Source organism: Ambystoma mexicanum, chromosome 2q (assembly GCF_040938575.1).
Source record: "Ambystoma mexicanum isolate Mex_15411 chromosome 2q, UKY_AmexF1_1, whole genome shotgun sequence".
Classification (NCBI taxonomy): domain Eukaryota; kingdom Metazoa; phylum Chordata; class Amphibia; order Caudata; family Ambystomatidae; genus Ambystoma; species Ambystoma mexicanum.
The window spans coordinates 874,018,543-874,034,684 of record NC_090924.1 but is presented as its reverse complement, the minus strand read 5'-3'; the positions used below and the strand labels follow the sequence as shown (position 1 = coordinate 874,034,684).

General features: G+C 48.1%; 1 protein-coding gene across 1 annotated transcript in view; it reads right to left on the bottom strand.

Annotated features, from left to right (window-relative positions):
- The window catches only part of MASTL (microtubule associated serine/threonine kinase like), a 1,019,298-nt gene extending 1,005,859 nt beyond the window's left edge, over positions 1 to 13,439 (bottom strand). Inside the window, exon 1 of the mRNA XM_069648115.1 lies at positions 13,147 to 13,439. Coding sequence (XP_069504216.1) covers positions 13,147 to 13,338 — 192 coding nt within the window. The 5' untranslated portion in view covers positions 13,339 to 13,439. The remainder of the gene's footprint in view (positions 1 to 13,146) is intronic.
- Positions 13,440 to 16,142: the final 2,703 nt, after the last annotated feature.

Genomic DNA, 16,142 nt, shown 5'->3' with positions numbered 1-16,142 from the left:
TGAGGTGCAAGAGCTAAAACTGAAGTGGTAGCGCTGGAAAATAGAGCATAGGATGCTGAGGGAAGAGCACAGCGGAACATAAGGATACTAGGCCTGCCGGAGGGGACAGAGGGAAGGGAACCCACGGCATTTGTGATATGATATGATAATATGATATGGCATTTATAACACGCCTATACACAAGTGTTTCAAGTGGAAAATATGCTACTGCATCAGGTTGCGGCAGACACCCTGTTGCATGGTTTCACATTCAAACGGGCCCACAGGTCCTTGGCCAGAAGACCCCCACCAGGGCACCTCCGAGACCTCCAATTGCGAAGCTCAAACTACAGAGACAGGGATACATTTCAGAGACAGGGTTGGACTCACGAAGGAGAGACTGCAACAGGTAGGCTTGAAGTACATGCAAATATTTCACACTAAGCTAAAAGTACTGCACAATGGCACCTCCCACTTCTTTGACAGCTCGAGGGGGCGCAGGCACGAATGGATGAAGTGGGTGCGTCTGGCCCCTTAGGAACACGCAGTAGGCCATCATGCAACTATCAAATTGCAGGGCCGGGGGTGGGGGGGGCAGTGCGCCTCACTGCAAAGGTGGGAAGGGCACACGTCAACTTTTGGGACCGCTGGTTAGGGGGGGGGGTTCACTGGCAGGTGCTGTACACCTCCCATCATTAACTTCATTTTACGAACGCCAAGTAGAGGCATCCTGCTGCTGCATGCAAGACTGGCAGGGAGGGGAGGTGAAACACTGGTTAAGTGTGAGAAGCGGCTGAGCCTGAACGCAACAAGAGTCGTTGGGGACGTTTGTGGGATATTATATGTTGGGTTGAATAGCATGCTTACCTGACATGGAATGGCCATCGTCTTTGGATCCAGAACCTGGGGGTGGAGCAGTGCGGGAGGATCACCTGGGTGGGGGATCTTTGCGGAGTGGGGATGAGGAAACCGATGGTGGGACGCGGTATTCCCCCATTTCCCATGCTCATAATCCATCCTATTTTTAGGATTCTCCAATATCCCAACTCCGCCCCCCTTTCTACACAAAACTGGACCAAAGAAAGAGGGTGACAGAGGAAAGAGGCTAACACTTGCATATCTCATTGGACATGTCCAGTTAATCAGGTCAGGCACTTGACCTTAATTGCATACATCTGATACCCATTAGCTCCCCCCACACGGATAAAAGGCAGAAGAGAGATACTCTGAATAAGGCGAGACACGTGCAGTAGAAGATTTTCGGGGCAATGGCAAACCCACTGGAGCAAAGTTACTGATCGAAGGACTAGAGCGAAGGGTAGGGAAACCCTGAAGATCCCTGCAGGAGGTTGTTGACTCCGGTAAACCGTGAAGGATACGCGGAGAAAGACAAATCTGAGATACTGCATTGTGTTTCAAGGAGGCCAGCGAACCTACCCGGTGAACGACAAGCGTTGGGGAGGCGAGGCCTAGGCTGTGGCTGTGGGATCAACCATGACTCGTGAATCAAAGCCGCAGAGACAAGAAAGGAATACAAACTACCAGTGAGTTAGTGAAAGACCAGTTTGTGTCAAAGAAAGATTGAAGCTGCAACAGTGCATCTCACAATTGAAGGTTGCGCGCACGCTGATGAAAAGCTAAAGAAAGCAAACCAGTAGTGAACTTTTACCGAGAGTTGTGAAGCCAGTGATACAGAGTTAGGGAGGAGAAGGAAGGAGGGTGGAGAGAGAGAAAAAAAAAAGAAAAAAAAAAAAAAAGGAAGAAGGTTAGCAGGGGAGAGGGAGTGAGAAGGAGGAAGAGAAGAGGAAGGTCTTGTGGAATTTCCGGAACTTAAGGTGCTCTGGCTCAAGACAGAAAGAGGCAGGGAGGCGGTTCCAGAGGGAGGCACCTTCAGAGGTTAGAGACCTACCCCCAAATAGTTAGAGTAGGAGGACGACGAGCAGAGGACTCTAGAGGGAGAGTACTTAACAAGAGAGCGTTGTAGATAGTGCGGGCCCAGACCCCAGAAAGCATTGTGGATTATGCAGAGGGTCTTGAACTTGATCCTTGCAGCAATGGGGAGCCAGTGGAGGGATTTCCGCACCAGAGAGATGCGGCCTCTGGGCTTGAGGCCAAGGATAAGTCTTGCGGTTCTGTTCTGGATGAGTTGTAGAGGACGGGAAGTAGAAGTAGGAAGATTGCAATAGTCCAGCGGCTCTCGACGTGGTGAGCCTCTGAGGGAAAGTGAGAAGGTAGAATACCTCGGAGGAGGTGCAGTTGGTAGTGGGACTTTTTTGGACATGTCCGAGATGTGAGAGGAGAAGTAGAGAATGGGAGTCGAAGATGACCCCAAGATTATTTTCCTCATTGGTCAGTGAGGGTGCAGGGCCAAGGGAGGCCAGCCACTGACAGACAGGGTATGCTGCAACAAGACAACTGACGAGATTTGAAGCATATATAAATTACACACTCCGGTGAAAAACAATTGTCGATCATGTAGTCGATACTACAGGACAGTAATACTCAGAAGATCTTGCCTTACCAAACAGCCTGGGAGGGGACATTGGGAGAATGCATCCCACAGGATCATTGGGAAGAGCTGTGGAACAACATTCCGAAAACCGACGAGGTCAAAAACGTATACAAAATGTATACTACAGTATCCCAGGTGTGTTGGAGTGGATGTAAAGGGGAAAGGGACAGGAAGCATATATGGTAGGGCTGCCCTAAAATCAAGAGATTCCCTAAGATCAAGAGATTCTGCGAAGACATTAAGGGACAGATAGATCGCATGATACCGGAAGTGCACACCCTCTCTTTGGGAGAAAGCATATGTGGGCTCTTAAACCCGGAAATGCATTCTACTTCGAAACCACTAAAGAAAGCACGGATGACGCTACTAATAGCAGCTTGGCTGGTGATTAACTAAAAACTGGAAACAACACCCCCCCCCCCTTCTGTGATAAATTGCCTACATAAAACATGGGAGATAGTGGCAATGGAATGGCTCAGATACAAGATACAAGACACAAGGAGAAGCAAATACATTCTGGAAAGGTTGGGGAGAACTATTAAGAGTACCTGAAGAGTGATTACATGCAACAATGGTGCATGTAAAACATCAGAATACTGGACTTACTGTGAAAAGGGAACCAACTCTGGTTCCAATGGAGCCTAGGATATGTATATGACTACTGGAACTTATACCCAAGGACAATGCGAGGGGTAGGGGTGGTGTTGGGCAGATGGGGTGCAAAGTAGGAGGGCTGATGTTGATGTTCTGAGTGGTTTAAAAGAAAATGCCAATAAAAATAGTTTTAATTTATACCTCTTCAGATCAGGCAGTAATAATAGTAGTTTCTTTCTCTTGCCTTATGCCTACTACTGGTCCAAACATATCCGTGGAGCTAGCTGTGTGGGTCAAAGCAGGGGCACAAGCTCCTATGCGTCAGTTTCCTGTTGGTAGTACTCCCCATTTTTATTTTTTCTGAGTATTTGCCTATTTTTAGGGAGTAAAAGTCACAGATACTTGATCTGTAGGGCTGGTTATTTTAGAGATCTAACAATATCAGGAACCCGCGCACCCAAGCCTACACAGGCAGCTAGTGCGGGGAAGGCAGAAAGTTTCCACAGATGTTGAGCGTGGCAGAGCATGACAAGCTTTCAGGGTCCGGCGCCTACAAGCACACTGAAAAACGTAGGAGGCACTATCCCTTGGATGCTAGGAGCGCGACGGTACAATCAGTTACGACTTCCGCGGGATAGATTCAATGAAAGACAGCAGAATACAATCAGAGAGATAAGGAGCAGGAGAAAGCTCAGAGATTACAATTTTATACAAGCTGAGACTATCACCGTACAGAGCAATCTAATGGCGGCAGTCTGACTGCACAATCTAGGAAGCAGAATTGAATGCGAACGCCAGCAAGAGACTGGTTATAAAGAGGGGTGCAGTCCCAAAAAACCCTGAGGTTCTGTGACAGAGCACACCCAGAACCACTAAAGATCAGCTACATATACTTGATAAGACAGATGCAGGCCCAAGACTCCTGCAGAAACCCACCATCAATAAAAACAATGCGCAGCTCTAGTGAAGAGTACAGTGAACGCCACATAAGCTACAAAAGGACAGTACCCAGCATGGGTCTAATAGTGCGAAAAGCATTATGTGCAGGCTTGGAGACACCCTCACAAGGTCAGAGGTTGGTGGATGACTTGATTCCATTCTCTCAAGGGATGCAGGCACAGAGGGACAAGGCCGCTGGTATAACAAGAGTAAAGGGGGAACAATACTATGAGGCAACGCAACTCCGGGTGCTTAAGGAATGGTTTGTGGGGAAAGGGGACAAGCAATGGGCCGCGATGGACAGGGCAGTGATGTAGCACGACTTAAGTGAGGTATTATGGCTGCCAAAACAACACAGGCCGCAACACACGTACAAGAGCACGACAACCAAACTAGTAGCGGGCGTCTGTTATTGTTATTTTGCATTTATATAGCGCCTTATATACCATTGGTATGGTCTGAAGGCGCTGGTAGGTTGAACGCCCTTGGGAACCGAGGTTCGAGTCAGTAGAGAGGGTGAAGAGAGACAAAAGGTGCGTGTGCGCACAAAGTATGTGTGCAGCTGGTGCGTGGTTAATGTGGTAGCTGCTTCTTAGTGGTAGGTGTGGTGGTTGAGAGGTCAGGAGAATGTGTACGCTCCGGCAGAATTAATCCAGCTCGAGAGTGGCTGCGTTAGGCCTGAGGAGAAACGCCTGGCTGGGGGTGTTAAACCAGCGGTGGTTACTTAGAGTGATGGGGAGTGAGCGATGTTGATATGAGAACAGTTATACCGAATGGTGTCATAGTATCCCTGTGTTCTATTTGAGTGATGGTGTAAAGAGGAGAGTAGGCGTGAGGTGTGGTATGATTATATGTTCATTCGAATGTTCCCGCATATCAATGCATATTACGTACGTTCCCCACACTCAGCCATTCCCCACACTCGGCCATTCCCCACATTCACCCATTCCCCACATTCACCCATTCCCCACATTCAGCCATTCCACACATTCAGCCAATTCCCCACACATTCAGCCAATTCCCCACACATTCAGCCAATTCCCCACACATTCAGCCAATTCCCCACACATTCAGCCAATTCCCCACACTCACAGCATGTCGAAACCTGTGTACCATCTGCTGAATGTGAAGAGCCCTCACCTGGGGAGGAAACCAGTGCCCCAGGGACGTGTCGAGCACTGCTCCAATGTACTGGAGCCGCTGAGTTGGCATCAAGTGAGACTTCTTTAAGTTGAGCGAGAAGCTCAGCTTGTGAAGGGATTGGCAGGTGACGGACAGATGATCCAGGACTTGCTCGGAAGAGTGCGCCCTGATCAACCAATCGTCCAGGTAGGGGTAGACGCGAATCCCGCTTTCCTGAGATGTGCTGCCACAACCACCATGAGCTTGGTGAAAACCCCCGGGGCGGAGGTCAAACCGAACGGCAGGACCCGAAACTGAAAGTGCTAGTCGCCAACCGCAAATCTCTGGTACTTCTTGTGCTTTGGATGGATCGGCACAAACTGGTGGGGAGAAACGCAATCAAGACGTTCCCCTCCCCTTTCACCCCCATCTTTAATAATAGAGACTTTACCCCAAGGAAGGAACAGGGGGAATTTGGGCAATGGAGGGAGGGGGGGGGGGTTGCAGAGTAATCCGGGATATGTTCCAGGGGCAGGCCATACGTTCTTCCATAGACTGCAATGAAGCGTTTGGAGTGGAGGAAGGGGAGAGGCTGAGATACGCGCAGCTAAGGCATTGGTTGTTGATTCCAGGAATCAGAGATGCAGCCACTAGGCGGGTTACCCCATTCGAAAAATTCCTTCTGACACATGACGGCTCAAAGGGATTGATATCTGATCTATATAGAATCCTTGACGACACTACCCCCAGAGCGGCATGGAACTATATGAGTCAATGAGAACAGATGCTGGGGCGATAGATCGGGAGGGAAGACTGGGAAAAACTGGAGAGGGATCCACAAACTGGCCAAAGATTCCCAACTACAGGAGACATGGTAAAGAACCTATATGGGTGGCATTACACTCGTGCCCGCCTAAAATCGCATATACCTGGAAACCTCAGGGGCCTGCTAGAGGGGTTGCGGTCTGGAGAGCACAGCGGCCCACATATGGTGGAAATGCCCTAGAATAGTTCCGTTCTGGAACGGAAGGTGAGAAAGCGAGGAGGAAATAGAGTCCTGAGGAGCGAGAAGACAGAGGGTACGGATGGCAGAATGGTAGATTTGAGGGGAGCAAGATGGGAGGCAGGGAGTCCAAAGAGGAGAGAAGACCATTATCTTTGTTTTGTGAGCAAAGTAGGGATGGAGCATTTGATTTGTGCATCGTGGTAGGTATGATGCACATGTGGCGACTGCACAAATATCAATATGGTGCACTTTGTGTGTGCAGAGGGGTAGTTATGTATTAGGCACATAAGGTAAACACAAAGAGGTAGACATGGTTCACACTTTGATTGCAGAGAGCCGAGTTTGCAGAGCAGTTGGTGTGCTGCCCACATAGTGTATGTACAGACTGGTTGGTGTCGTACACACTGTGTGTGGAGAATCTCAGGTATGATGCACATGAGGATTGTCCAGAGAACTCTATAAACCAATCACATAGGATCTAGGCAAAGGTGAGCACTGTTCGCAATAAGAAGTAGGAATCATGCACAAAGTGTGTGTAGAGCAGTGGCTATAATACATTGATGGTTTGTGCACCCAATGTAGATAGCGGAGATGATACAGTGGGCTTCATTACAAGTTTGCCGGTCCAGAAACAAGGGTGCCGGTAAGCTCACCGGCACCCTTTTTTCCAGACCGGCAAACTACGGGTTTGCCTGCCAGAGCCGCTGTGCCTGACAGGTCTGACCCTTCCGGGCACATCGGTCACGGTAGGCAAAGCCATCGACACGGTTAATAACGGTGCCGGTGCTTCCGTGTACCCACTCCCATAGGGTCCTATGGGAATGGGGATTTAAAAAAAATTACCGGCCTCTGACTTCCCAGCTGCCGGACTTGTAATAGCCCGGGGGCACCGAGAAGTCAGGTGCCAATACATTTTTATGGGTCTGGCGGCAACCGGACGGTAGCACTGGCAGGGCTACCGCCGGACCCGTAACGAGGCCCAGTGTGTGTAGAACTGCAGTTGTGGTGCATAAAGGGGGGTGTAAATCAGTTGATATGTTGTACCAGTGTGTGTAGGGCGATAAACTTTATGAACACGTGTGTGAAAAGCAGTTGGTATGGTGCACAGTGTGCGTGCAGACATTTTGGAATGGTGCACGCACAATGCGTGAAGAGCCGTAAATACGCCATGCATATGGTGCATGCAGATTGTACGGTTGTGTAGTGCCCACACGGTGCGTGTACATGCAAAAGATTAATGAAAAAGTGCCAGCACTAAGTACAAGTGTATTAGGCAACAGTAACACCTGTTTTTTTTAGAGCTACGAAGGCTTTGGCACTTGGCTGGCCTTGCCTTAGGTTGGTTTGAATATGGGTCGATTTGCATCAGTAGTAAAGTCCTCAAGGTGTCCCCTGTCCCCCCCCAGATTTTATGTTTCTCCTACGCCCCTGTAGCAGCGTATATAAAGAAAGGGCTGCAGAATTGGTTATCTAAAAAGGCCAGAAGTAAACTAAAAGGCAGAATGACCCAGACACCATGTCCCGAACGGAGCGGCAGATACGCCAGAGATTGATCAAAAAATTATCTCTTTCATGGAAAGATACAGAAGGGCATTGACAGATCGTGGATGTCGTTTCAGGATCAAGTCCTAGATATACTGGGGCTGATAAAGATTTGCAAAATGGCAGAGGAGGCAAAGCCACCGGAACAGAAGATTGATCCAGAGATCCTACCCAGTTGGGCCCAAAGAGCAATATGCCTCATGGGAAATGCGAGCAGCACAATAGCCACTGAAAGGGGAAGGTCAACATTGGTCAAGATAGAGGAAATGGCAAGGTCTGCGGCAGCGGTAGCTGCAAAAGGGAGACTCTTTAGAGAATCATTTATTTAGGAAACGGCGAAATTCGCAAAACACGTATGCAGCGTTGGACAAGGCTCAGGCTTCATAAATTTCTTTTTTTTTTTTTTAAAAGAGTGTTCCAGGTGGAGTGCGCCAAGTGCGAAAAGACGTTCCTTTCAGTGGCAATAGGGCTGGGGAAAAGACGAATAGCCTCCACGTGGGGATCCTCAGATGGGCTGAGCCGATGGATTAATGAAATGGCCGCTGTGCATCCCTGGAGAAACGCATATATAATGCTAGGGGCTGCCCTGGGAATTTTTGAAGGTCTGAGGGAAATGGACGGGAAACGTGTAAACGCTGGCTTGGGTCGCTCCTATGTTGTCAGACTCATGGGGCCCAGGTGAGTGGGAACAACGACCCATGTCCTCCACCTCCCTTGGGGACCCTTCACTCATGGCTCCCCATCCCTCCTTACAGGTTGAATATGGAGGTACACTGCATTTATGCAATGTGACCGTGTTTTTTGTAAACCAATAAACAGATGTATTAAAAGAGTGTTCCGAAGCAAGGTTTTCCAGAGGTATAGCAGAGGTAGGGGCCGCTCAGCCAGCAGATTCCCAAGTACAACAGGAATAGCTGGAGAGATCAAGAAGATCCTAAACTGAACCCCTTCTTTCCGTCCCGGGCAAGGGGCAGAGGAAGAGGTTGGCGAGCCAGCAACAGGACTCAGCAGGCGAGCACCAGTAAGGTTGATGCAAGACCCTCAAGTTCTGCAGACATGGTCAGTAAACCCCAAGGTATGGGGCAGGACAGCACAGCATATAGAAAAATGCAGAGAATTATCCGAGATTCATGGGAAGTAGAGACAGAGCAGGGTTTCCACCTAGATTTCTTCCAGCAACCAGTTCAGACAGTATGGCCAAGGCCCATCGTTTTCAACAAGGAAGATGAAAGTTTGATAGACAGAAATTGCAAAATTGGAACAAAAAAAAATGCCATTTCGCAAGTGACAGACACCTCGAGCGGGTTTGCAAGCAATATATCCTTCGTGTAGGGCAGGTGAAAGACCAGAGATAAACCTAATTAATTTGAACACATTCCTAGTGTACAGACACTTCAAGGTGGAGGGAATCCATCTGTGAGAGACGTGCTGCAGTTAGTAGACTGGTTGACGCAATACTCACGATACACGCCAGGGATGCATACTTGACGATATCAATCGCTGAAAGCCTGGCCAGTTTTGGCAATTCTTCTGGCGAGGACAGATGCGAGTTCACAATTCTCCTATTCGGGCTGGCACTGGCCCTGTGGCGTTTCACCAAGCTGATGTAGCCAATGGTCAACCACCTGAGGGTACAGGGTGTCAGGTTGATAGTTTACCTGGATGATTTCTGTCTAATGAGTACGAACAGGGGGATTAATAGAACAGCAGGTTAAAATCACAAAGGTAAACATGATCAAGAAGGAGATCAAAACAATGCTAGTGAGAGAGGTCATATCGCTAAGGGAGTTAGCCAGATTAGTAGAACGCCTAGCCTCCTCCATTCGGGCGATTTTCCCAGGGCCCCTCCATTACAGAGCCCTCCAACGCCTGAAGATTCAACATCTCAGGCAAGGACTGTAATACGAACAGAAAGTGCCAACATCTCCAGAAGAGAGAACAGATGTGGTGGTGGTTCTACCACATGGAGGCATGAAACGGGAGAGCGATATTTGGCTCCTCCCTAGATCTCATAACAGTGTCAGACACCAGCCGTTTGGGCTGGGGAGCCCGCTGCAGAGACATCACAATGGGGGAGGGGGTGGTGATGATCAGAAAGGAATTAGACCTCCACATCGATTCCCTGAACTGTTGGCAGGGTCCTTCACAGTGAAATGCTGGACTCAAGACAGGAGCAGGATGCGGTGTGTTGCTAAAAATGGACAATGTCTCTGCTGCAAAATACATCAACTGGCTAGGCGGATAGAGGTCCAGGACGCTAGCAGAACTAGCTAAAGACTTTTAGCACCTATGCCTACACAACAGTGTCATTGTAAAAGCAGAATACCTCCCAGGATTGCAGAATCAGGTAAAAGTTTTGAACTTAAGGTATCCGAGGGACACCAGCAACTGGCAGTTAGTTAGATCAGTGTTTCAGAGTCTGCGGGACTGACGTTTGGGGTCCATTCAAGGCAGACTCGTTTGCTTTGAGATTGAACAAATAGCCGACACGTTTCTTCAGCTGAAGACCAGACCCGGAAGCGGAGGCAATAGACCCTTTTGTCCAGATATGAGGTCCAGAGAGGGAATATGCATTCCTGCCATTCGCCATGATCCCAGGAACTCTAGCGTAGGTACGGAGGCAGAGGTCAAGGCTAGTGCTAGCGGCACGAGACTGGGAGAGCCAGGTCTGGTTCCGGGTCTTACAACAAGCCGATACTACTCCCACAATATGAGCGATATTACAAGGACCGACGGGGGGAGTTTCACCCATCGGTAGAGGAAGGGACACGAAGGCTAATGGCATGAGCTGTTTCCAGCGAGTCTGGCGCTTGCCAGGACTTGGGGAGTAGCTAACTAATCATGGAAGAAGCATGGGCCCCAGGAACTAGAAAAACAAACAAGACTGTTTGGTCAAAATGGCATAGCTGGTGTATGGCGAGGAACGTACATCCCACTTGAGCAATTGCAATTCACAAGGTTTATTTCCGAGCAGCTTTAGCAGCTCAGCGGAACGCGTACACAAGGATTGACACTTGTAGATCGGTGGTATCAGAAGAGTATCCTAGTGTGGAAAGTCAGCCAGAAGGGGAGCACAATTTTGCAAGCTCCTCAGAGTGGTACGTCTTTTATCACCTCCACCTTTCAAGTATATGGGACATGTACAAGGTTCTGAGATTATTTCAGGGTTGGACGGATTTTGAGGATTTAAGGAGGAAAGCAACATCAGCCACAATAACAATGCTACTCTGTCTCATATCTTGCAAAAGGGTATTAGACGTAGAGCATTGGAAGTAGACAGGAAATCCTTTTCATATTACATTAATAGATAACAAAGACGGGACTCAAATCAGTCTATTATATGTCGCTCCCAGATCAACCTAAGCTGTGACCAGTGAGATGTCTGATAGCATGCAAGGCCAGGACGGAGAGGATTAGACCAGCAGGGGTATCCCAATTACTAATAGGCTGCACAAACCTTTTGCAGTAACCATCAGCATCCCTAGCCAGGTGGGTAAAATAGAGCATGCACAGGAAGGGAACAAATCAAGGGCGATATCCAGACTGTACAGGTTATTGGACATGGCACAAAAGGAGCGACACACTCTCAACACACTCTCATATATGGAACATTGGGCAAGGGATCTGGGGGCTCCCATCACTGAGGACGAGTGGACGCAAATCTGGAGAAGAACACAGAAATCCTCCAAATGTACAGCCATCAGGGAGACGGCTCATAAGATTAGTCTTGTGGTATTTGACCCCTCCATAGGCTGCACAAAATGAACCCTAAATACCCGGCCACTTGCTGGAGGAAATGCGGAAGCGAGGGAGATGGATATCACATGTGGTGGTCTTGCCTTAAGGCCGCGCTGTATTGGAAGGAGGTCCTGGGATGGGGTTGTTAACTTGTTATAACCAAAGTTAGTTTAAAGCATTTACAACTTTTGATCGCTGATGCTAAGGATAAATAATTGCAAGTGGTTCCTGCAAACTGTATATGGGTGGTACATTAAGCAGACGACCCTCCAGCTTATAGCGATTTTGCAATCCCGCAAAATGCAGTGAAAAACGGCAGTTTTTGCAAAAAAGCGCAAAAACGGCTGTGTTTGCAAAAACACCCACAAAAATGTGCCAAGGGGCTCAACTCTTATTTTTTTGGACTCAAGAAATGAAATGCACAAGCACATTTCATCACTTGAGCAAAAATTAAAAAAAATAAAAAGCAGTCAGATCCACAAAGGACATTTGAATGGACGCTTCTTATATGCGCCCATTCAGATGTCCTTTTTCACCCCTTTGAGCAAATCAGGTGGCGTTTCCGCGCATTTAAAAGCATATGCCAAATTGACAAGCAAGATGCGCTTTTAAATGTTGCGAAATTGCAGGCCACTCTATGCGCACACTTTAAATACGTGCACGAGGGATGCCACTGCTTTACAGGATCTTTACTGACCCTACTGACTCATGCAAACTTTAAAAAAAAAAGAAAATTAACAGTGGCAGGACCCTTAATGGCCAGTCACAGTGAAATACACGGGTAGCCTGTAGACCATTGTCGGGAGAACATTTCTAACAGAAATGTGTTCAAGGTGGCTGGCCAGCGCATCATTTGCGCTACAGCTCTGCCCCGTGGAAATGCGCAGGTCCCTTTGAGATTAAGGTGGCCTGCTCATTTCCAAAAGTGGCTTATCTAAAAACAGCACATCTTCTGCTCTATTTTTAGATGCCCCATTTTTTTTTTAGGACAAAATCTACAGTTTTCTTCAAAAATTGAAAAATTGTCACAATATGTGAGAGAAGGGAGTGAGAGGGGAGTGGTGGGTGAGCTGTGGCGTGGTAGGCAAAAACGCGAAGGGAGATCAGAGGGAGAGCAGTGGGTCAGAGGGGGAAGCAGTGATATGATATGGCATTTATAACGCGCCTATACACAAGTGGGCAAGAGAGCACAGCGGATGCAGTGGGGCGGTGGGCCAGAAATCAGAGAGCATGGAGGTACAGAAAGTGAAAGGAACGTGGGCTCAGGGGTAGTGTTACACTCCCCTTGCTCTCTTGTAGCCTTGCACACAGCCTCTTTCCTGCAATGTACCAATCTTGCACCATCCAGTCAATAAAAATTCTGGAGGGTTTGATTAAGTGGGGCTTCAGCCACTACTGTACAGAATGATTGTATAAATAAAGTTATTTTAATACAATTATAACAAGAGCATCCAAGCATTGATATGTAGCATATGGGGCTCATTCTGGCAGTTGCGCAATGACGTCAACTGCTTATAGTGTAGAAGCACAATGGAGAATATTCTAAAAGCAGCGGATTGGTCAAAAGAGTCGCCTTTTAGTTTGTTTTACTATCGAGCCTGGTGAGTAAGACAGACGCTCGGTGGTATAGGGCTGAGGGTGTGCAGGCCAATAAGTACTGGGAAATCACGAAAATGACGAATAGTTGCAATTTGTTTCCTCTAGAGTTCCTCACCTTCATTGCATACAGCTTTCCAGTCGTCTTCTTGCGCGCCAAGTAAACCTTGCCGAATGCCCCTCGGCTGATGGGCTTTACTATAGCAAAGTCCTCGATTGGTGGAGGCTGTGGGACAAAGATCTTCTTGCCCACTTCAGGAGCTGCCGTTTCTTCCACTGTCTCGTCCATATCAGCTGTAACAGCTCCCATTACTCAGGATCCCCAAAACAAAAAGCAGCCCATACGAAACCAGTACTGTTTACACGAACTCTTACCCGCCGAGCCGTTCAAAGCACAAGGCACCGCCCCCAGCTGCACAGACCTATGCGGGGCACGAAATAGAGGAGCTAATTTGACAGGGACAGCAGTGTGCGAAAACGTGGCGGCCATCTTTAACTTTGGCTGACTGCAAGTGCATTCAAAGGAAGGAATTATACACATCCTGGTAATCAAACTGGTGTTTTTAGTGTATAAACAGGCTCTAATAGATTAGAACACGATTTCGAAAGCTGGTTTAAAGGTTACATTATAATTACCATAGTTTATATTTATTTTACTTTCAATATCGAATATTGTTTCCTTAACTCACATCTTGCTGACTGGTCCTTTCTAACGAAGACAAACACTATATTTACGTTGGCTTGTGTTAAGATCGTTAGCATTCTAAAACGGCCACCACTTTAACTGAGATTCCTATAGCCATCGATTGTCTTCGTTATGCCCATTACTAAAATATCTTATATTTTAAGGGCGGCTATCACTTACGTACAGATAAAAATATAGTATTACATAATATGCAATAGAAGAAAAAAAAGTTTGTTGCTCCTACCTGCACATTTTGTTTGCCATGTATGAACTTTGTGCTTGTGTGACATTTACATTTTTACAATGCACTCATGTGTGGCATTTACATATTTTTGTGTGCTATTTTGAGGGACACATAAATGGGCTTATAGCAGCTCCCTGATGCCAAAAGCCGAACCGAATGTGTCAGTTGGTTTGCTGGGTTTATGTCACTAGATGTGAGTAAGTTGAGCCGCACGTTGCAGATAAGTATTTTAGGCTGCTACGCTCTCCGGCCTCACGTCAGCCAGTTTAACGCTCTGGGGAATCCCTGCCTGGGCGGGGCCTCTATTTATTCGCAGTACACACGTGGGTCTTCACCTGTCACAACATCTCATCAGACCTCCCCCAAAACAACCTGCAAACATCAACAGTTCTGTGATATTCACTCAAGCTCATAGTTGTAAGGAAAGATTTCCATTTCATTTGTAATTTCCCCTCCAGTTGTGTACCCCCCAACTTTTTGCTGATGCTATACACCATAGTCTGACTTTGCCAGTGGAGCACAGACTTCTGCTGTACTTCCCTGGGTTTTTTTGCTCACTTTGTTATGGGGAAACTGACATGTGCTTAAAGGTAGTCATTACTGGGAGACTTTGTTTCCCTTAGTCCTTGTCAATACTGCAACTTTTCTGCAACATGTAGCAAGTGCACTTGGGGCTTCCTGTCATTTCTAAAGGCCTTAGTTACTCTCAAAGGTTGTTTTTACAAGTGCAGGTGTGCCTTGGACAATGCTGGTGGCAGCTTATCTTTTCATGTATTTTTAACACTTTCCTGCCAGGTAAACCGCGGTTACCGCGTTTGGCACAAATAGGTGGCCTGGCTCCAAAATGACTATGCCACAAGGTTCTTTGTCCTGTCCTTTGGACATCTTGCCCCTTCAGATTCCCCAGGTCGATCCGACCTGGGTCAGTCCTTATTTGGGCATGCATTCTCCCACAAAACGCCAAGCTTTCGCGGGCCTCTGCATGCTTCCAGGATGTGGGCTGGACTGTCTGGTTCCAATACATATCCTGGGTGCCAGAGAGTCTGGTGTGCTGTGAATGCCTGGGACCACTGTGGTCCATGATTGGTCCATGTATGGTATGCCTGTATGTGAGCAGATCGCCCATTGGGTCCTCTTTGTTTTGGCGCGAAGGAGATTTTGGATAAGAGAAGGCTCCAAACACCCATACCAGGTCGATCTCTGGAGTTCTCACTGAACAAAGGATAGGATCCAAGTATCCTAAAACTAAGAAGCCGAGTCGAGGAACCGCTGGTGGCACGGCTGGAAGGTTTGGCACCCTGTGCCCTCTGTCGTCCCGCTGGACCCCTCTGCATCTGGTCATCATAGAAGGTCTGCAAAGACGCTTCGACCCATTGGAATTGTGGGACCAACTAGTCTCGGCACCTTCATAAAACCCTGAAAGTAAGCCTTCTCAGAATTGTCCCTGGGCCAACCAGCTTACACAGGATCTTTGCTCTGTCACTGACGCTGTTTTGAGGAGGCCCTCGAAACTTGGTACATCGCAAGCTCTGTGTCCACGGCACTCACACACCGAATTTCGTATACTTGGCGTTCCCAGGTCTGGAATAAAGAGAGAGCACCCAAACTAGAGTACACACGGTTACCATGTTGCCCAGCCGCGGTGACAAACTTAGCAAACTCATTGCAGCTGTGCCCCTCTGTGCCCTGAAGCTGCTACAGCAGAACTGGCCTGATCCATCCACCAGAAGTGGAGAAATCGCCATTGGCCCGTTTGGGAATCACTGATGTAACTTTGGCGCTGAAAGCCGCAGAGCTGCGAGATTGCTGCATTTGAACCTGCAACCGAAGTGGATTCGACTGTTGCAGTTTGGTCCGGGGTGCACCGGTTGTCGGTGAATAATTGCAACCCTTACCAGTGGTCCCTAGCGCATCCATCCATTTTTACGCACGAGTGGCCCCTGACGGCCCCTCTCCTTTCCAATGCTAGTGCGAACTATTTCCAACTCTTGGAACCTGCTCTGCCCTGTTGGGGAGACCCCCCACGAATAGTGGGAAGTTATTCTACATCCCCTCACCCACCTTCCTGAGCTGCTACAGACCCTACAAGAGACCCTGTTTCGGCCATCTGCACTACCGCGTGCGCCAGCATTGCAAGTACATTTGAGCAATAGGCTCCTCTCATCTTAGGGACTGGACTGCCTTT